Below are 23,827 nucleotides of genomic sequence, written 5' to 3'. Positions count from 1 at the left end.
GCATAAACATTAAGTTACAATTTAGGCTGCATAATGTTTCCAAGGTGCTGGTGATAAAGAAAATGGTACTTCTTTTCCTCAACATTTTTTCTTGCCCTTCACATGTTAAGCATTGTAAAGTGAGTTGTAAGAACATTATCATTTAGGTTTATTAAGCTTTAAATTTCACGAATTCTATTTGATCGGCTATTCATCATTTCCGCAGTTCGTTGCTTATGTTCATTCTCTTTTCTCATTATTGTTTCATATGGTGATAGAAATCTTATATCACAACCATCACGTGTTTCCTGGTACCCTACTCACACAGCTTTTAGACTTCTTTTTATTTTTTCTTTTTAATTTAAGTTGTGACATATATATGCAATGATGATGTCGTGTAGTACGCATGTTAATTGGTTCCTTGTGGTATGTTGAACCAAGGTTACTTGTGTTGAGTTTCAAAAGTTTATTAGGCTGGTTGTGCTGGACTTAATAAATCATGCTTGAGGTGAAGTTGAGTTTTGTTTCCTCACTAGGAACCAGAGTTGCATCTAACCCCTGATGGTGATTTTGGAATTGGGCAAGAACCACTCTCTACAATGACAAGGGATCATAAGTTTAATGAGCTGGAGGAGATTGGAGGGGCCAACATATTCATTTTGATTGATTTGTACAATATTTAAAAATTTACCTTACATTTTTTTCTCTTGTGACATATTGGGCATAGGTTAAAGGTGTTGCTGATCTCTTAAAAACAAGCCCAGAGAAGGGGATCCATGGAGATGATGCTGATTTACTGAAGCGCAAGAATGTATTTGGATGAAACACATATCCGCAGAAAAAAAGGAAGGAGTTTCTGGGTATTTTTTCTTGCAGATTCATAGTTGCATTTTCTTTTAGTTCTTTTCTTACCACCTTTTATGAGACAGTGTTGAATAAATAATGTACAAGCTTCATTAAAGATAGCTTTATATTTTCTTCCATAGATGTTCCTTTGGGAAGCTTGGCAAGATTTTCCGTTGATCATATTGATGGTTGCTGCTGTGGCTTCTTTAGTTCTGGGTATATAGACTGAGGTGAGTTTACACTTTGCATTGCAAACTAAATATCCATTTTATTACTTTCTCGTGCTGTCGTGAGAAGAATGTTTGAAAATGAGTTCGAGTTTCTACGACTGTTTGGTTATTTATTTTCTGTAACTAATTTTTGGAAAGGAAGTTGGAAGATTCTTTTGCTTGAAGAATTTTGTTTTTTATTCTTTCTATTAATAACCAATTATTGCATTTCCATGACCTCCAATTATACCAAAAGAGTAGAGTTTCTAATGATTTTAGCCTTCACTTCCATTCCAATCATTTTGACCCTTATTTCTTGATATTTGTATATCTTGTATCTGTGGTAGTCTATTATGCATTTTACTGGTCAAAGATTAGTTCTTTTGGACTTAAAGCACAACAATTTGGGATCCTTGATCGATTTCTCAATATTTTATTGACAGCCATCGTTTAAAATCAATTAAAGCTATTTTTACTCTGTTTAGGATCCTTGGTTAATTAGACAGGGATTTAAATTGGTTTTGGTAAAATTTGACTTTCTCATTCGGATTTTCAAGAAAATGGAAGGTAAAAGCATTGACATCCATCATTTTAATGTTTAAACTTTATTTTTATGCATCTGAAGTTCTTATAATGATATTGTAAAATTTGTTTTTGTCATGAGATGCTTCTGAGATATGATATATTTTTTCAGTCCTGTAGTGAATTTTGTATTGTGTGTGTTTAATGTTGCTTTAGTTGGTAAAACAATCATTTGACTATGATATTTTGTTAATTCTCAAATATACCTTTGGTGAAGTTTTGGAACTTTCTAATCACATAGGATAGTGAAACTCTCAAATTATCCAAAGTTACAACTGTAAGTATCATTTAGGAATTCAGAAGAACTTGTCCACCAAAAAGTAACAAAATAAGAGATAATAATAAAATTTGTTACAGGGTTGAGATTATAGATGTGAAACTGCAGACTTGAGAGATGCCAATGCAAATTTTCCATTGATTCTTCATTTGGATCCCCTTAACTCGTTGATATGATTATCATAAACAATCTGATGCCTAAAGCTCTGCCCAACCGAGATATTATCTAGTTGTTGGTAATCGTTCCATGGATCTAAAATTCCATTTTTAGTGGAAATCAACTAGAGCTGTTTCCAGAGTCTCCATTTCTTGTGGTTTTCCCTTATTGAGACATATGCATATCTTCCTTTATTGTTGATTCTAATGGGGGCATGAAAATCTTTGTTGTTTAGGTACCTATAATATTGAAGTCTGAAATGTAGTTGTGCATTCATTGACTTCACTATTAAGTTCTTGCATGCTTATTTTGATTCTGTTTATTATTAATAAATGGGCCTGGGGTATATATGAATGTGAAATTGGGTTAATTTGGTTGGTTTTCTTGCAAGGCAGGGTTATATATGAGTGTGCAATTGGGTCTAATATCCAGAAATTGAGAAGAGATACGACTCGATAATTGATGACTTGTCTATATATGCAGAAAGAGAAGCTGCAAGTGCAGTAACAGAATTTGTTCAGGCAGTGAAGAGGCCTCGTGCACTTAGCGAATCGAATAATAACGGCTTTCTGTAATGCGAAAATAAAAAACTGGAGTCAATGCGAAATTCAAGTTGGTGCCAACCTCAAGGGCACGACACACACTCCCCACATACTTTAAAGTTGGTGCGAATGGCCAATTGGAGAACATGGTCAAAATTCAAGTAGAATTTTAAGTTAATAAAGCATTAGAAGTTAATAAAGCCAAGTAAGGTATGAAACGGGGAAGGAATTAAATTACAAAACTAGTTTTGGAAGCATGAAGTTGAGAAGTCACCGTAGTAGCAAGGATTCAAGTCCTTATATGGAAGAAAAGAGCCAGCCGGTTATTCATTCACCGGCACCAAATGTAGACGAGCCAGATTGGGATGACAACATTGTTTATTTCATCAAGAAGGTAATTACAAATTATCACGAAGGGAGTAATAGATATGAATGTATGTATATATACAATACTTGTTTACATGTCTATTCAAGAAAATTGGGATTCTAATTTAACATTGTAATGCATGAAATTAGTACTGGGGAGCTGATCAATTTGACTCCTTGGCTGCCTGATTAGTTCATCGAAGACAAGGTCTTATCTTCTTTGTAGCTTGCATAAGTTGCTCCCCATGTTCTTGCTCTTCAGTATGCCTGCAAGATGCCTACTTTTTTCTTTTTTCTTTTTATCAGATTATTTTGGAGAATTTTTGTCTTCGTTTCAAATTAAATTGTGGTCAGGGGCGGATCTAGGGGGGTAAGGGAGGGTCTCCCGACCCTCCAACCCTGCGGAACACCCTTGACGAATAGTAGTTCAGTCCCGAGAAGCCCCTCAAAATAGTTAAAATTAATACTTATAATATAGAATGTAATTATATAACGTGAAACTAAGTTTGCATAGTTGGTGGTAGTGATAATTAAAGGCATCTCTACATCCAAGTGGTCTTGTGTTCAAATCTCCATCTCTTCACTTTTTATCTCATTTTAATTTTTTCCCTTAAACCTCATTCTTCTTTAAAAATATCAATATTAAATATCATTTTTAATCATTATTAACCTCATTCTCCTTTATTATTTTTAATTATATTTTTTAGTTACAAAATTCATTACCGAGAAAATAATTTGATGAATAATTTCTCCAATTGACCAAACTTGTCAACGTTAGGGATAAAATTGCTCTTGGCTCTCAATATTAAGGGTAAAATTGCACCATTTTATACGTTAGAGGTAAAATTATTCTTAGGTGTAAACATTAGAGTATTTTTGCACCTTATCCTTACTTCATATTGAATCTCAGTTGTTTTGTACCTTAATTTTTCCAATTATGATCAAATCTACCCTTATATTATCAAAAATTTGAAAATTTCGATTTGACTACTATGATTCAAAGCCTTAAGTCGTTATTAAAAAAAAATCTTCATGCAATTGAGCCCCTCCGGACCTTGAGCTCTGGCTCCGCCACTGATTGTGGTCAGTATTTGTAGAACTTTGTGCCTCTGTTTTTAGGTTTTTCTGTTAAAGCTACAGATTTAGTTTTGTTGCTTTTTCATGTTTTTTTATTTCTCTCTTTCATAGGGTATCAAGGAGGGGTGGTATGATGGTGCCAGCATTGCTTTTGCAGTTATTCTGGTCATTGTCGTGACAGGTATGGTGATGAACGATGGTAGTGCAACATCATTGGTGTAGCTCTCGTTAGTTTTTCCAATTACCCTTTTTTGGTTTGTAGCTGCAATTAATTTTCTTAATTAAAAATTTGTTTTAGAAGTTGAAAATGGGTTAGTTATGCTTTAACTCGTGTGTATATGGAGTTCCAAATTTTTATATGTTAATAGATGTTTGAGTTAGAGTTTTATTAATTATTTCTTATCTACATCATTGGAGGAGTTTATAGTCGTGTGCATGGCCAAAATCATATTTCCTCTGGGTTTGATACATTTGTGGCGCCATTGTTCGTCATGGTTTTCCTCTTTTGAATTGATAAATTTTCAATTCACCCGAAGGTTCAACCAAACGAAATCATTTATTTCATTAGTTTTCCAGTTCAAAACAAGGTAACAATTCTGATATGCAAATTATGCTTATTTGCAGCTTCCTTTCATCATTTCATTAATCCTTCTAAAGTATATATGTTGTTTCTACGAAATCTATTTGAAATTAAAGTTACTTTAATTGAAAATTTCCTGGTGATGCATTTATGAAGGCCTGGTGATATTATTATTTCAAGCTTTAAGCATGGGAGAGAAGATGTCATTAATATATGCATAGTATATATATATATTTTTTTGAATCACATAGTATATATTTATTTACCAATTATTTAGGGACATAATATTAAATGGAATGTACCATTTAGGGTGGACAATATTTTTTTGGAAGACACAATACTTGAGTTAATTGTGTTACACAGTAAATATGATATTAAACAAATTTAATTCTTCAAATTTTCTATTGTGAGGTTAATTGTGAGGCCATTAAGTATCAAATTGACAATGTCAACCTAAAAGTCGTTGATTTTGATTTGTAAGTAAAAAAAAAAATCTCAGTATTCTGTTTTACCAAAAAAACACAAACACACATTTGCAAATTGGTGAAACAATATGAATTTTTGTAAAATTAATTTGTTTTTTTATGTTAACCTTTTATATTATTTAGATTTTTAAACTTTAGTTTATTTGTAAGAAAGTTAAATTACTTTCTGTCTAAATTCTTTTCAAAAGTTATTTGTCACAAATATATATATTTATTTTAAATTATATAATAGTGTTTCAAATTATATATTAGAAATAAGATGATAACATTTTAGATTGTATTTTCAATTCTGTAGGATTTTGAATCACAAGTTTGGAGACTAACTAAATTTGGAATTATTCCTTTTTGTTTTCTTTTTGTTATTTTTTCTTTTTAATCAGTGTCCATATACCTTTTCAGATCTCTCTATCTGTCTGGATTGTATTTGCTCACAATTATTCCTTTATTTATACCTTCTTCGGATTTAGCAAGAGCGGAAACGATTTATTTTATACGTGGATCAATAGATCTATGTGGTTGCAACAAAAGAAATGACTTTGATCCGAATGTTCGAAAGGGTCTGAGTGATGAAGATCGGATTGCAGTTACTCTTCTGTGGATTTTGATTTCCAAGAAGTATATGTTTCATTGTTTTTCTGTGCTTTTTATACCTTTTATGGTTTTTCATGCTCTTTGTAGTCATTTTCGTCCCTCTGTGGATTTTATAAGGTTTTATTCCTTCTGATTTTCTTATTGTATTGGTATATTTTTCATCTAATGAAAAATATAAGCATTTACATAAAAAAAAAACTAAATTTGGAATTATTTTCATACTCGTAAACCATTTTCATTACATTAAACTTCTCAACTATATTAAATTTCTACACTGCATCATACTACTTGGTTAGTCATAATAATTTAATTTTATAAACATATTATAATAATTAAATACATCACTTCAATATAAATTATCATAAAATATTTCATTACTTTTCAATTCACATATTCATTAAAGCTTTTATAGAATAATTTCCACAAATAGTCATGTTGGCTAAAATCTGAAAAGAAAAATCCCGTGTAGCCATATCGTGAAAATGAGTGACCACAGGTATAATTTACTTTGTGATTAGAATTGGAAATTATGCCAAATATGACACGATTTCATAAGAATTTAATTTAATCGATAGTGATTTATGGAAAATATATCAACTCAATTAGTTGAGTTTCTTTATATGAAAAATGTTTTCTAAATTTTGAAAATAATTTGATAAACGAATTGACTTGAAAGAAATAAAATTTGATTTTGTTTCTCATCATCAAATTCGTTCCAAACAATGGTTAAATAATACAAAACATTTTGGATACGAATTCAGTTTAAGAAATAAACTAGAATTCAACAATTATAATGACATTTCATTTCGAGAAGAAGTCGTGATCTTAAATTGAAGTTTATCCGATGTTTTGTACATTATGAAATCCTTTTATGATGAAGAATACATATACATTTTTTTGTGTCTAGTCTAGGGCATCTAAACACCCAATTCTTGCGGCTGCTTGGTTTGGTTAAGTCTCAAACTCCAAACCGTATCGGAATACGTTTGTCCGCAACTGTAGCATCCTCGTCGTTGTCGGTGCATTCTTTTACCCTTTTCGGACATGTCTGCAAATCAAACAACACAAGCCCAAATTAATTAAGCCTCAAGCTCCATTCTATACATGCTTAAAGACTTCTACCTTACCATACAATTGGATTAATCTCGAAACGATTAATTGGAACTGTTCGCTAAAAGTAAAACAAAACATCAACTTCCAAATTCAAGTATTCGTGATTTGCTGCGGCTGCGAGTGGAATGAACATGTTTTGGCAGCTAAATTGGCTCTAAGCCTCATAGGACTCGTGTAGCTTAAAGCTCTCACGCCTTGATCATGGTACATGTCAAGTGACGAATAAGCACTTGGCTCATGCCAGTCTCAAACTTCTTTCTGGGTAAGAATAGACACTCCAAAGAACAGAATGCTTCCTAAGTCTTAAATCAAGCAATTTCAGAGTGCAAAGATACTTCTACTCATTATCAAATATGGATAAATCATCTGTCTTTTTTCTTCTTTTAGAACCGGGGTTATCTGAATTTTGACAAGGTGGAAAAGTGCAAGACCTGGTAATTTTCATAAAAAATATTCATGTGACAAAAACATTAGGTACAACAAAACAGAAATTTTTAAGTTTTTCAATTCATTACATTTGCCAAGTCAATGCTCTCTCTATTGCCTCACTTTCACGTTTTATTCCTAATTCTGGGGGCCACTATTAGTTAAACTTGGAAAGAAGCAGCAAGATTGATTTAAAAAAGAGAGAGAGAGAGAGAGAGAGAGAGAGAGATAACCTTTCAACTTCATAATGAGCAGTAGGATGTCACTTCCAGTCAAGCTGAATATAGTAGAAATGGCACTGAAAAACAAAGAGAAAAAACAAGAACATAATGAATATGATTTCACCGAGAATCAGAAATTGAGGAATATCATGCTGCCATCTAAAATGCTTAATTGCACGATTAAATTTCTATGATACTGAAACAATGAAGCACGGACTCTTCCCCAGGGTCGCCGTGGCCGTGTTGGACTCGCCGGGACACGGCGGTGACATGGGACTCGGCAGGGACACGGATGGGACTCGGCTGGACACGGCGGGGACTCAGGGGGACACGGCGGGGACTCGGCTAATGGTGAAAATATGTAAAAGTTTAGGGTTTTTTTTAAATCTTTTAAAACCTATGGTTCAATTACAAAATTTGACAAAAAAAAAAAAAACCTAAACTACATCTAATTCTCACCTGTATATCGCGATTATAAACGCTTAGAGCTTCTTTCTCTTCCTTCTTCGATTTGTTTTGTGATTTAGCAAGTTTTTTTTTATACATTTTATATCTAATATATATATATATAGAATTAATTACATAGAATTTGCCGTGTCCCGCCGCACCCGTGTCTCATATTTTCTAAAAATACCGTTTGCCGTGTGCGCACCCGAGTCGGTGCTTCATAGTACTGAAACTTATGAGCATTGTGTATCTAGAGAACATGAAATCACTCATCTTGGGGGTAACCAGATTTATGTTTTTGGTCAGCTCCAGAATAAATATAAAAATTGAACTTGCAATAGAACATCCAAGGCAGTTCAGATAAAAGTTCGGTAACATGAGAATAGTTAACTATCATAAAGCATGACATTCATGCTTATTTTGATTAAAAATTGAGTAATATACAATTAAAACCAATCACACAAGCATAACCATGTGGATTTCTTTTAGCCTTAGGAGATGACAACTGAAAGTAGATGAAAGTGCATCTTCTGAAGAAAAGGACAGAACTATAAAGTCTGATATTCATGCTTATCTTGATATAAAATTGGACTATCAGTTGTTAACGTACATAAATATGTAATTGAGGGGAAAAAAACCCTTCTCCTTGTAACCACTTAAACACTGAACTATGCAACTAATCAACGTCTCCATAACATCAGGCAATTTAACAGATAGAGTCGCAAAGACAAAAATTGCAACTGGTCCAAGTTCAACTCTTAGCCCAAGGTCTTTATTAAATTATACTAGAAAGAAAAGAAAATTCAGCAGTAATTGGTGTGTATCCTTGTATAGAAGCACATGCTGTTCAATTTAATCACATTTAAGAACGTACCTATTAAAAAAATACTTAGCATTAATGCTAGTGTAAATTGGATAGAACAACTAAACTGGAGATGCATAGGTGCTTGTAATTGCCTTTGGAATCCACCAACCTGACCAAACGATAGAATTTTACAAAACTTCCAAACTTACCAAAGCATAACATTGTAAAACAATTACTAAATGGATCTTGAACATTTTAACCCATTTTAGTTGATTGTAGTATCGCATCATAATTTTATTTTTCTTATTTATAATGTCAAACTATAATAATTATATTCAGGGAATCTAAAATGCAAAAATTTCCAAACCTGATTGAAAGGATTAAATAACCCCTTTGCTCGAGAATGTTCTCCACATTTTTGCTTCCCAAAGAAAGTCTTAGACCCTTTTTCTTTAGGCGTAGCCTCAATTGTTGGCAATCTATTCCTATGCTCATCCTTATCAGCAATTACAATCTTCAAAGCACCAAAATTTGGTGAACTCCATGTTCTCCTATTCCCGGATGTTTTATCAGATTGACTGATTATAGCATCTTTCATAACAGAAATGTCTCTCTCTTCTACATCTAAGACGATGTCATCTTTACCGTTCAAATTAGCTTTGCTACAGGTAGCATTATGAATTTTGTTTGCATCTTTTCTTGCATGATGGTTCTCCATAAGAGGATCTTTTGTTGAAGGGCCCGGTGCAGTAATACCATCTTTCACTATTTGTGGAGGTTGAGGAGTTCCCGAGAGAAATAAGGCTAAATCATCACATTCTTCTTTATTCAGATTCACCCATTGCAGAGGTTGCTTCTTCCCTCCTTTCTTAAAAGCTCCCCCTAATGCTTCTTCAACATGTGCTATTTGACTTCCAATGGCTGCCACAAAATGGTTATGTCTGGATGCTGTAATATCATCACAACGGTGTACATGGCTCGCTGTAACAGCTCTCTCGAACACCTCCAACTGTTTCACAATCAAAGTTCAACTTCAATATTGACCCGAAAAGCTATGGTACAAACAAACTGAAGCTTTTCGAAACAGTAGCAGTTAGGGAAGAAACAATAACCAGCAGCTATTTCTTCTTAAACTTAACCAAACACTTCTCAGGTCAGTTGTTTGGTGGTGCAAAACAGCTACCAATGGAAAAATATTTTCCAGTATAGTGGACTATATTAAATTGAAGAATAAAGTTATACCTGCCATTTTGCTGTACCTAATGCAATTTGGAGGTCTCGAGACAGTTCATCTAGATCCTCTAGTTTTGATCCCTCTTTTTTCTGTCTTATCCACATCCTATATGCTGATTGCATTCTGAAAAACCAAATACAGCATTAAACGATTACAGAATTTGATAAACCAGAAATATCCTGTGAAATTCAAATGATTTTGCAGTTGTCAATCTAGCAAACAAGCCTAACAATTAATAATTAAAAACAAAACCTCGTTTGTTGTTATAATCAGCATTTAGCTGTTGTATTCATTTCCAGCATATGTGAAAACAAAACTGGGAAAAAGAAAAACAACAGTGCAGACACCTAAACAATCTTCATGAGAGCTCTATGATTTAGACCGATTCTAGTACATGAAGAGCAATTAAATGATGCCATACCAAAGAAAAAGGGAGAAATCAGAACCCTTATTCAACCAAACTTATGAAATTAATTAAAACCCTCAAACGCAAAACACAAATAATGAAACCAAACACCATTTGAAATTGAAGAAGGGAAAGCACGTACACATCAGCAGATTCCTGAACCTCTTCGGCTGCAGTGAAGAAAGCATCCTTTTGCCATAGATCGAAACTATTTGCAACCATCATCTTCTTCCCCCTTTTTCTGTTTTGCCCTTTTCCTCTCAAAATAAGAGTAATAGGAATTTGAAAAATTCGACAGAAAATAAATAAGATGCGTCTTGTTAGTGGTGCTTAAAGGCTTTGCTTCCTCTTCTCTTCTCTGCGTTTGGTCTTGTCCTTCTCTTCAGTTATATGCTAAAGAGAAGCAAAGAATGAAGAGAGAGAGAAAGCAAAGAAAAAGCTAACAGAAGAACAGAGAGATGAAGAAAGACAGAGAGAGAAAGAGAGAAGAGGAAGAGGATAGAGACGTATTAAAAAAAAAAAAAGATTAAATTATCTTTTTCTTAATTTTCTCGTTTTTTAATTGGAGAAATTATACCTTATAAAAAAACAGGTGTAAGATTGAAAAAAAAAAAAAATCATATGTGAAGCTTAGATAATTTGACAACAGTACAATTTGATGAATTATTTTTAGTAGTATAATAAATTGGTTCCTGAATTTTGCAAGTGTTTCACCAATTTTTTAAACTTGCTTATTTTGTATCATCAGTTCCCTAAATTTATTCATAAAAATTTATTAGCTTCCTTAACTTTGTAAACTCCCTAAACTTGCTTATTTCGTAACAACTAAATATAAAAATTATAATACTAACTCGGATTAAGGTGCAAAAATACCCCTAACATTTTAGATTATGAGTAATTTTACCCCTAACGTCTAAAATTGTGCAATTTTACTCCCTAACATTAGTAGCCGAAGAGCAAATTTATAAATTTAGTGAATTTTTTGAATTTTTTTTGTCCAATTCGTACAAAAGTCAGTATATTTTTTTTTCACATCCCAACATATGTTTGTGATTTGTTACTGATAAAATGAGATGACAAGATTCATGACCGAGAAGACAGTTTGATGAATGTTAGTTAGGGGTAAAATTGCACCATTTTAGACGTTAGGGGTAAAATTACTCCTGATCCAAAATGTTAGAGGTATTTTTGCACCTTAATCCGAGTTAGTATTATGATTTTTGTATTTAGTTGTTACCGAATAAGCAAGTTTAGGGAGCTGGTAAGACACTTGCAAAGTTTAGGGAGCTAATCAATTTTTATGGACAAGTTTAGGGAGCTGGTGAGACACTCAGGACCAATCTACTATTATGGACAAGTTCAGGGAGCTGGTAATGTATTAGACTATTATTTTTCAAAATGATCCAATTTATCTATGTTAGGGGTAAAAATTACACTAAACGTTAGATGTAAAATTACTCAATGTGTAAACTTAGCAGTATTTTTGCACTTTATCCTTAAAAAATAATAGAATAGCTACTATTTGCAAAACGGAAAATTATTAGAAATATCCGGTTTTCCATGTCAAATGGAGGACTTTATATACATATTTTTATCATGTGTAATCTATGGACTCGTACATATTATAAGAGGTTCCATACCACTATTTTATTTATTCAGTGGAATCACAATACATGTATTTAAATATGAATTGAACACATTTTAAACGATATGAAAGACCGGATGTTTAATATAAGAATTCATATAAAATGATATAATTTTAAACTCAATATTTACCTAGCAATGCAATTTTACACCTCATTTTTTATTAACAAAAATTGTGAAGCTTTATGTCTTCTTTTGGGTGATTAGAACACAAGTTTGGAGTATGACTAACATCCTCTCTTTAGTTCATCCTGTTTATGTTTGTGTTTGATATTTGTTGTTGTTAAATGTTTACGGTGCGTATAGATAATAGATGTTAATTAGTTTTTCTATTAAAAGCAACTGATTCGAATTGTGTTAAACACTTTTAGAATTAAAAGAGAAAAAGTAGTTCCGAAGAATGAAACCAAATGGACATTAAGGGCCCCTTTGTTTTACATACTGTTTGTTGTTCTTGTTTGCTGTTACCGTTTGTTGTTTTCTGTTACGGTTTGCTGTTACTGTTTGAAAAAACTGTTTTTCCAAAAAACAGAGATTCTCTACTTTTGTAAAAAGCTGCTTTAAACAGGAGATCACTAACCAAACACGTAATACTGCTTTTCAGATGTAAAAGGCAAACAGGATGTCACTAACCAAACACCTAAAACTCTCCATTTTGAAGTGAAAATGCAAAAAGAACATAAAAATGAGCAAACAAACATCCCCTAAATATAAATTGTACATAAAAAAAATTATTTTTTTATTAACGAGTCTCAAAATTAATTTCTAACATACATTTATTATAAGATTGTATTATTTTATATTTAAATATTAAATTTGTAAAGACTAAATTTATTCCACAAGGATAGATTTAAAAAATAAAAAAGTATGCATATTTTTTTAAGTTAATTTTAAGTAAATGCTCAGTGATTTTACGTTTTGTAGATTAGTAACTGAGATTCTTTTGTTACAAATGAATTATGTATGGTTTTGTAAAATTTTCATTTTTTATTGATTTCACCAAATTTGGTCGATAACGATTTCAATATAAAAAATTTCAAGAATTAAAATTATTTAGTATTATATTTTTAGGTTGTAAATGAGCTGAGCTGATCATAAGAGGCTTAGTGGTCGGTTCAATAAAAGCTCAATTCGGTTCGGTTCGACTCGATATATAAACGAGCCACTTGCGAACACCATTTAGAGACGAGTTCACGAGCAGGCTCGGTTATATGCTCGTGAACAAGTTTATGACCAAACTCGATTATAATATTCACAAACATCATCGATAGAGGCCATGAACAAACTCGGTAGAAGCTCGTGAAAAAACTCATGAATAATATCGAATATTATTTATATTAATAATTATAATTTGATACATGACCATTCCAAACTTCTTTCATTTAATATTATAGTAAAATATAAATTAGGTTAAAAGATATGGAAGGAATTTAAGTTTTTTTTTTCTGAATCATCATCAGATAAGTGAGTAGTTCGCGATCTAAGCTCGTGAACAAGATAAACGAGCCGAGCTCAAACCATCATTTTTAATACGGAACTAATTTTTGAACTTTTCAAAATCATTATTTTTGAAGTTTTCTCTCTTTAACCATTATTTTTCTCTTCATAAAAAACACGTAAATGACCTAAACTCTAAAAAGTTAAAAAAATCAAAATTGTTTAAAATATTATTTAATTCTTGAAAAATTTCATTTTGAGATCGGTATTGATAAATTTGGTAAAATAAAAAAAAAACTGAAAACCTTACGAACCACAAGGTTCGATTTGTAACAAAAATATCACAGACAACAATTTGTAAAAATTTAAAACAGATGATATAGATGATATATTTTTTGGGATAAGGTATCAAAGTAAGTCTATAGTTTTTGGAGAAATATCAATTTAGATTTTATGTACAAAATAGCACTAAAATAGATTTAACGTTTAAAAATGGTACCAATTTATGTCTCGATACAGAAACTCTGTTAAGTTCTGTCAATTGTATGTGAAAAGAGAAATTAGAACTTAACGAGGTAATAGAAATAACGTGTCCAATCCGTTATCGATATCTAAATTAATACTATTTTTTAAAAGTTAAACCTGTGATATTTTTTTTTTTTTGTATGTGATTGATACTTTTCAAAAAAAAACAAAAACCATAGAGTCCCAAATTTTTTTTTATAGAAAATGGTTACATATACAGTAACCAGTTACACAATAGTTGTATAATAGCAACCAACCAAAATATAGTTGGGGATTTTTCTTTTTTTTTTAAGAGTGACGTGTAAATTTCCGATTGGGAATATTTGTAGATATTATGATATTGGTCATAGGTGATTTTCAATATGGAAAGAAAAGGACAAAAATGGAAGAGGTGGAGGTGGGCTGCTGACAGTGCATAATTAGTAAGTGGCCAGCCCATCAACACCTTTTTCTGTGGGACCTAACCCTAACAAATGGAATAACTATATTTCATCTAGTTAGTTCTTTTGTTATTATCAACAAACTGAATTTTTCCTTATTCAAATAATAAAAAATAACATAACCTCCCCTTTTAATAAAAATAAAATGAGATGGTTAAAAACTATAAATTAAGAAGCAAAACACTACAACAAAATAATTAAGTATAGCAAACTTTGTTATATATTTATTGGCAAAAAAACAAACATCATTAGGGGTTGATGATTCTTATTTTAATAGATGAAGGGAATTTTTAAGAGATTCTTACTCCCATTTTCTAGAATAATATAAAAAGTTAGTTTCTAGTGGCTTAAAATATCAAATATTAAAATAAATATCATCTCTAATTATATTTTTAATACTTATTATTTCTTTATCATTAAACTTATTATCTACTATTATATTTATTAAATATTAAAATGTAAATAACATTTATAAAAACAAATCATTGTAAAGAAATATTTATATAAATTTAATATTTGTATAAATATTTCTCTGAGAGAAAATGGGAAGAGTGAAAAAAATGGAGGAGATAAAAGTGAAGGAAATAAGGTAATGAATAAATTATTAATATAGGGAGAGGAAAGAGAGGCTTGTTTACAATAAAAAAAAAAGGAAATGTAGATTATTGGGTATCTTTTGGTTTACAGAAAGGACTATGGATAGAATAACCGATAGCATGCGAATATAAACTTGTCATGTGGTATTTAAAAAATCCAAGTACTCGAGAAAAGAGAACACGTGACATCACTATAACAAAGCTAGTCAATACGGCTCTTATTGAAGGGATTGGCTCGAAAAGTCTCAAAAAACCTATCAAAGATCCACCCGTTACAACAATCATGCCCAATCCCGTGAATCACGAACTTAGTGGGCTTAAGGGTTATCAGGTCTTGATATTTGGGCGCACGTTTACTATCAACATGTGACATGTAGCATGTCCCGCTCATAAACTTATAACCGCCTTCTATAACTCATCACATTATAAATAGAGTACGCACAACTCAAGGTACACTACTTCATTCATTCATTAAACTTATATCTTAGTTTTTGATTTACTGTTGTGTCCATCTTCAAGTCTTACCTCAAACTCACTTAGACATCGAAGTGGGTTAGCCGAACAACAATCCCTCTTTGAACTTATTTCTGTCCAATTACAGGTTTACAAATGGACTTATAGGATTCAACCACATCAAATTGGTACAGTGAGTGTGGAACAAACATAACAATGACCCGCTTATGCAGTTCCATCCAACTCCTATCCTCTAGTCATTTCATGCATCTTGAATCTAGAGAGCAGCGGGAGAAGAAGCACGTCGACAGTTTCAGGCTGATCACAACCTAGCTCGAGAGATGGAAGGGATACTAAAGCCCTAAACGCCCAACAACAGAGGCTCTTAGGTGTAATCTCCCGATGACTAGCAGAAAACCTAGGATCTATCCATGGCGGCGTCAGCGTTATGCGACAAGAGCACGATATTAAAATGGTGGACATTAAAGAAAAGTTGGAGATATCAGAAGAAACTATCATATACATGAACAAATTTTAGAATACCAACTGCTTAATCGGACACCACACTGTCCGAAGTTATCATCATCGTCGAGATATATCACCCAGAGATCGACTAAGGGGATCTAACACCATGTTAATGGGAAGAGAATACTCCACGATAAGGCGTCACAGATCCAGAACTCCCCCTAGATAAAATGCAAGGAATGTCAATGAGCAATCTCTAGAGAACTCGACTCGGATAAGAGAAGAAAAATGACCTTCCCCGAACATGAGGACCCTAGACTCAAACCACAGAAGGACCCAATATAGATCTATCGTGTACCGATCTACCAACCAGGAAAACATAGTTAAGCCTAAGAATCGGGACTGATGAGTGTCCAAGGAAAGGAACCTCCCGATAAAGAGCAATGATTCCAATGCTAAGTTTGAGTTATTCCAAAAAAAATTGGATAAGGTTAAAAACACAATCGATGAGGCAGGGATCGACTCAAAGCATCTTGAGATCATAGAGGTAGAAATGATGTTATGTAAGAAGATCATGATCGAGCCCATGCCGTGAGGATTCAAATATTCGATGTTGAAAGAGTACAATGAGACAAGGGATCCCACTATTCATATCAAAAACTTCAGACGAGCTATGGATACTACCACGTCAATTGACACTATGATGTGCCGCCTATTTTCCACTACCTTAAAGGATACTGCTTCCTACTGGTATGAGCAACTCAACACGATCAGGGCTCTTCCCCGACCATTTTGTGATGTCTATTCCTAAGAGCAATACGAATAGGAGCATTTTTTTTGCTGGCATATGAGTTTTTGTAACTTTTTTTTTAAAAATTTGTGAATGCATCTGATATTTGATTTGGAATATTTTGCAAATGTATTATCTTTTGAATTTCAAGTTCAAATTGTTTTGTTCGAGTATCTAAATGAGATAATGTTAATGCATTCCAAATAATTTCTTTTTCCAACTTCTTATTCTCCCCCCAAATGTTGAAAAAATTGTTTCATCAAAATGATAATTGATGAACTTTACCGTAAATAAATCTCCAATTAGTGGTTCAAGATATTTAATTGTTGAAGGAGATTCAAATCCCACGTATATTCTTAACCTCCTTTGTGGACTCATTTTTATATGTTGTGGTGGGGAATCGGCATATATACCACACAACAAAAATTCTAAGAGTCCAATGTGTGGTTCTTGACTAAAAGTCAATTACAATGGAAATACTTTATGATAACTTATTGGCTTAATGCGCAAAAGCACTACTGCATGTAAAATATGCCCCATGTATAAATAGAACATTTTGTTCTCATAAGCAATGGTCTAACTATCAAATGGATGTGCTAAATAAATGATTTTACCAAACCATTTTGTGTATGAACAAGTGTGACATGCCAATTGTTATTCCAATTGACATGCAATAATTATTAAAAGCTCCAGAGGTAAATTCACCGGCATTATCAAGATGAATTGATTTAATTGCATAATCGGAAAATTGTGCTCTTAAATGAATTATTTGAGCAACCAATCTCGCAAACGCCAGGTTACGGGTTGATAATAAACAGACATGTGGCCATCTTATAGATGCATCGACAAATACCATAAAATACTTAAATGGCCTTTATGGTGGATGAATAGGTCCATAAATATCACCATGAATACGTTCTAAGAACATAGGGGATTTAATTCCAACCTTATTTGATGATAGTCTAACAATCAGTTTGCCTTGAGAACAAGCAACATATGAGAATTCTTTAAATTGAATTTACACATCATAATCGAATCATGATGACCTAACCGGCCATGCCAAACTATAAATATTTTTGGATTGGTAGAGTTTTGATTTACTGTAGCATATGCCTCAACTGAACTCATATTTGTATAATATAAACCAGATAAGAATGATGGCAACGTTTCTAAAACACATTTTCTACCATGGATTATTTGTAATATATAAATAAATATCATTCTCATTTCCAGTCTCAACATGATATCTATTGGTATGAATATTTTTAAAATTTAACAAATTTCTTCGAGATTTGGAAGGAAATGTATTGTAGCACTATCAACAAGGTATACATCTTCATTATTGAATACAAGTCCAATTAAATACTAAGAAACATCCATCCGTTATTGAAAATATAAAAATAAAATATTATTATTAGCAAATGGATAAGTACTTAAATACATATAACTTATTTGAGAGAAATTGAAACATAAAATAATGCACTTAATAAAAATAAACACTTAATAAAAGCAATAAATATAAATAATATGTAAAAGAAGGAAATCTATACTATATATAATTACGGAAGCAGAGAGAAATGAGAAGAAGTGTTTTAGAGGTCTTTTTGATGAGTCGTCAACGTAGTAAAAAATCAGATTAAAAATATTTAATTAATTAAAAATAAATATTTAATTAATTAAAAATAACAAATTTATATTTATAATATATTAAATAATTACTAGCCTATTAATTAAAATAATAAAAGAAAGCAAGAGTTACGGGAAGATGAAAAAACACAAAGCAAAGGAAATCCAAAAGTCACAAATAAACTTCTATATAAAGCATGATAGATAGTATTCCACCATTATATTCATTGGTCACGATAGATAGTATTATATTTCTGAAGGTAAATATTCGATTTTTTTCGTATGTTGTAGTTATTGTGTTCTCAATTATGTTGTTGTTTTATTTTTATTAAACAATAGTTGTTATAGTTTCATCTTTCAGATTCATTTCTGTTGTTACCCAGGTTCTATACCTCTCGCTATCTTATCCATGTTTTCTTTTTTATTTGTCTTTTTTTTTCCAAACTGATAGCTTCAATTGAAGAAATCCGACAGAAATAGAAGATGCATGAACAACTAAAACCGGAAAACACAAAAGTGTCAAAAATTACAAGAAATTCTTATATTTCTCAAGGTAATTATTCGATTTTTTTCCATATGTTGTAGTTATTTTTGTTCTCAATTGTGTTGTTGTTTTTTTTTATTAAACAATAGTTGTTATAGTTTCATTTTTCAGAGATGAAATTCCATTTCTGTCGTTACACAAGTTCGATACCTCTCGCTACCTTATCCATATTTTCTTTTTTATTTGTCTTTTTTTTCAAAATGACTAAAATAAAGATTTTGTAAATTTGTATTCTTTTTTAGTATATGTTGCTAGGTGTTATCGTTTCGATTGCTAACTCTTAACTAAAATTTAGATTTTCGGCTTTATATGAACTCAATTTTTGGCTTTCTCAATTGTGCTGTTGTTTTATTTTTATTAAATAATTGTTGTTATAGTTTCATCTTTCAGAGATGAAATTCCATTTCTGTCGTTATCCAGATTCCATACCTCTCGCTACCTTATCCATGTTTTCTTTTTTATTTATTTATTTTTCAAAATGACTAAAATAAAGATTTTGTATATTTGCATTCTTTTTTAGTATATATTCCTAGGTGTTATCGTTTTGATTGTTAACTCTAACTAAAATTTAGATTTCCGGCTTTTTATGAACTCAATTTTTAATTTTAATTGAAGTTAGATTAATTTTTCTAATTCGGAACATGTTGAAATCCACTCATTTTTTTAGTTTGAGTTTAGTTAATTGATATGGATTGTATTTTTTATTTTTATGCATTTTGGTACAAATAGATATAAAGTTTCACACGATAGTTGTTCATTGAAGTTTGAGACATATTAAATAAAATATTAAAGAGATATTGGAATATTATACTTACAATGAAGTTTATTTCAATATAAATTATGTTATATTATTATTATTATTATCAAGAAGTTATTTTTTTCCAATTTTCTAGACAAGGAGATTGTAAGCATCTAATACGCTTGATAAGATGTTTATTCTTGAAGAATGTGGATTATGCTAGATACGAATTCAAAATCAAGGTAAATAAAAATAAATTTTGATGCTTCAAAATCCTAAAAATGTACATTAATTATGGATATTGAGATAATTGGTTTTGCAACATTGGCTTATATAATTTTTAACTATTATATTATGGTTCGTACAAAATTGTTAGTATTTCAAGAGTTTTTAACAGATGAAAATGAAATATGATCATAGAACAAATTATTGAAAAATATTAATTAAGAAAATATTATTATTTGAATCTCTTGAAATTCTCAAATGTTGAGCATAATGATTCTAATTAATATAATTAATTTCACATATTAATTATAAAACGTTTTTTTTTGTACTGAGTGGTTACAATTGCGATTTCATTCTATTTAACTAAAATTAATTTATAGACTTAATACTTCATTAAGAAAAAATAAAATGTTTAATTAATGGGCAAAAAAATATTTTCACTCTCCTCTTTATACGCTTATGTCTCGACATTCTCTCTTATTTAAAAAAAAAAAACCCGAGAGGAAGATGGTTCTCTCCTAATTATCTTTTTCGTCCCTTCATTTTTTTTTCAATTCTTTTGTTTGTTTTTCTTACTTACAAAATTCAAGAATATATAATTATTAGAAAATATTAATGAAGTCAAATAAGTGATATCTGCGAGTATGGCTGATATTCTATATAGTGAAAGAATGAAGAACAAATTGATCGAATGTCTTGATGAGATATTACGAGATGAAAATAAGAGAAATCATCATCTTAAACTGATTCAATTAGATATATTGGGTTATTGTAGCAGAATGAATAATTGAATTCGAATACTTGGTGATCATGAAATTCCATCAACCAAAATAATTATCATCAAAATGAATTTGTGACTAATTCTTACGAATTTTATTTTTTTATATGTGACATATTGAATTGATAAAGTTTCTTCATATGCAACATTAGAAAATTATTGATTGTAATAGTTTATAGAATAATATATTGATGTTGCTTCCATTTTAACATAGATTGTGATTCTTTTGTATCGTAGATATAATATTTAATTTTAATTGTAGATTAATTCAATTTTTGTTTAACCTATATTGTAATTCTTTTATATCGTAAATATAATATTTAATTTTAATTATAGTTTAATTCAATTTTTAGTTTTTTATTATATTCTAATATATTTCTTAATTAATCTGCTATTTAATTATTATTGTTTCACAGAATATTTGGAATATGAAAATGTATAAAATTTCTTAAAAGTACAAATCATTGAATTTTGTAAAAATAAATAAATCATTCATCTTTAGTTAAAATTCTATAAAAAAAGTAGTCAATTATTTTTAAAATTAATTTAATTTGAATTATCATTAAAAAATATATATTAATTTCAAATATACATAATATAATTTTTTTCATAGCATGATATAAAATTATTTAAAAGTAAATATGTCAATTTATTTATTTATCTAAATTATATAAAAGTTTCATACCCCGTGCATCGCACGGGTTTTCGACTAGTAAGATAATAATTATAAAGATCTTATCGTTTTTATTTTAGTTTTCTTTTAGCTATTGAGAAAAATTCGAAGAATCCAAGCGAGTAATATCTGCAAGGTCTCCAAAATCATCATCATCATCATGTACCAGGTTTGCCTCATCATCATGATCAATTAAATTTGTTTTCACATTTTTCTATTTTCTTTTAATGGAGGCTTGATAAAGCTTGACAAAGTGATCGATCGTACGACATGTACAATGCCACACTGCTAACATGGGTTTTCTATAGTGTTTGAAGAGTGGTCATGAATGAATTTAGCTTTCTTTACCCATGATTGTTCCACTTCTGGCGGTGATTTGTATTTCTATTATTTTAACCATCATAGTTATAACCACGACTATATCTATGACAAGGACCACGATTACATCCACAACTACGACCATGTTCACAACTATTCTTTTTATTATTATATGACCTAATCTTAAAAATAGCATAATTATTACCGATTTAAATTCTTACAATCTTAGTGGCATCATGTCATAATGAGTTTTTGGTAATAGAACCAACTTTTTGTGATTGTATCTTTCTTTCAAAATTTTCCAAAGAACAAATGCATCTTTAACGGTCAGATTATAATATGTTGTATTAAAAAAAAATTATAATATGAAACAAATAAAAAAGCTAATTTAGAAGTTACTTGAGATTAATTGGATGAACAAATTTGAGTATAGATTAATCGAATGAGAAATTCTGCGTCAGAATTACTTCAAGTTCGTGCTGAAATTAACTCAACAAGCAAACTCGTGTTGATAATGTGTTATGAAATAAGAAAGATAATACATACGTAGCCCCCTGAACTTGTCCTTTTTTTCATTTTACCCCATAAACTTAAGGGACAACCTATTGACCCCTTAAACTTCCAAAAAGCTACCCAATTTATCCCTCCTCCCCGATATGGCGCTTAGATTATTGCAGCTTTGTATTTTACCAGGTCAGCGCCACGTCGGAAAGGAGAGGTAAATTGGGTGGTTTTTTAGAAGTTTAAGGGGTCAATAGGTCGTCCCTTAAGTTTAGGGGATAAAATGAAAAAAAGGACAAATTCAGGAGGTTGCGTGTGTATTAAGCCTTTATCTATCTATCTATTGAGTAATATAATCATAAGATTTTAGATTTTCTTTTTATAATTAAGATTTTAGACTTAAAATAAATAAAGAATCAAGTTTCATTAATAACAATAATCTTTGAAGATTTTAGACTACTGATAAAAAAAAACAAAATAATAAAAGTATATTAATTGTTTTCTTTTGAGAAATTAGTTTATTATTCTTTTTTATTAGAAGGAGGTAAAAAACCTACACCAAAGCCCGTGTTAGGCGAGGCAAACACGTGCCACTAGTATCAGAAAATAAAATATTCTGGATGCCTGCAGGAGGCTCAACACACTCATGAAGACCTAAAGACACTTGTCCTACGTAGTTCGTCATCCAATATCATCTGCTCTATTCCCCTCACGAAGAACATGAGTTAGCCGAACTTCTTAGTTTCTTCTATACAACTTTCTACACTTGTCCACAAGCCAATAAAATCTACGTCGACTAGACCCCTCGTCCATAATCATTCTAATCACGCTGCTGGAATCAAGCTCAAAGATAACCCTATGAAACCCTTTATCCCAAGCAATACACACAAAAAAAAAACAATCCCCATAACTTGGCCAGAAACGCACTGCAAATACCCAAGTTCGCAGCAAAACGTCCAACCCAACTTTTAGAATTATTCCGAAAGATGCCACCAGCCGCCGCGGGTCTAAGATTACCCTTGCTTGTCCCATCACAATTCAACTTGATCCAACCTAACTTCGGTGGTTACCATCCTACGATTATCTCCATTGTGCGCCTCGCATTTAATACATGAACTCCTCTAGCAGCCGCAATGGACCCGCCCACCTGCAAATGCAAGAAACGGTTCTTGTCTGGATATTGCTTCCCCAACTGATCGAATAACCTCTTACAACGCCATAACCACCATATAATTGTTACAAAGGAGATTTGTCGGTCCCTCTCAAATACCGCCTCCTTCGACAGACAATACCTGAACATCCAATCCTCCAAATTGCCGTTAAAAATTTAGTGCGAACTGATACAGGGATCCAGTCATGCCATACTGTACGAGCATGTTCACAGTCACGTAACATATGTAAAGACGTCTCCAACAGGCCACACTCTGAACACCCACTATCTTCGCAAAAATGGCGTCTAACTTTTTCCTCATTTGTCAGAACACCCTTGTTCAACACAAGCGAGACAAAATAGTGTAGCTTCTCCGGCACCCGCAGTGAGAGGATATAAATCTCAAATTATTATCGTCCAATATGATATCTCAAATTTAAAATGAATATGAGAGGATATAAATCCCTTGTTAAATATATATATATATCCCTATAAATGAGTGTAGAAATACAAAACACTTCTCCCTCCCATTATAATTAATAATAAGTAGATGGGTAAATTTGAAAAGAAAATAATACTAC

General features: G+C 31.3%; 1 protein-coding gene and 1 long non-coding RNA gene across 2 annotated transcripts; one reads left to right on the top strand and one right to left on the bottom strand.

The window, feature by feature from the left end:
* Window positions 1-467: 467 nt before the first annotated feature.
* Window positions 468-2,958, top strand: LOC136202074 (uncharacterized). The gene is made up of 3 exons (XR_010674288.1): window positions 468-839; window positions 966-1,055; window positions 2,533-2,958. It is a non-coding gene; the product is annotated as an uncharacterized lncRNA (long non-coding RNA).
* Window positions 2,959-6,465: 3,507 nt separating this feature from the next.
* Window positions 6,466-10,839, bottom strand: LOC136202747 (uncharacterized). The gene is made up of 6 exons (XM_065993587.1): window positions 10,485-10,839; window positions 9,945-10,059; window positions 9,070-9,711; window positions 8,772-8,871; window positions 7,463-7,527; window positions 6,466-6,738 (listed from the first exon to the last, which is right to left on the bottom strand). The coding sequence occupies exons 1-5, from the start codon at window positions 10,565-10,567 to the stop codon at window positions 7,502-7,504; spliced, it is 966 nt and encodes a 321-aa protein (XP_065849659.1). The 5' UTR covers window positions 10,568-10,839; the 3' UTR covers window positions 6,466-6,738; window positions 7,463-7,501.
* Between the last annotated feature and the right edge of the window lie 12,988 nt (window positions 10,840-23,827).

This window comes from Euphorbia lathyris, chromosome 8 (assembly GCF_963576675.1).
Source record: "Euphorbia lathyris chromosome 8, ddEupLath1.1, whole genome shotgun sequence".
NCBI lineage: Eukaryota > Viridiplantae > Streptophyta > Magnoliopsida > Malpighiales > Euphorbiaceae > Euphorbia > Euphorbia lathyris.
This window is presented reverse-complemented; position numbering and strand designations above follow the sequence as displayed.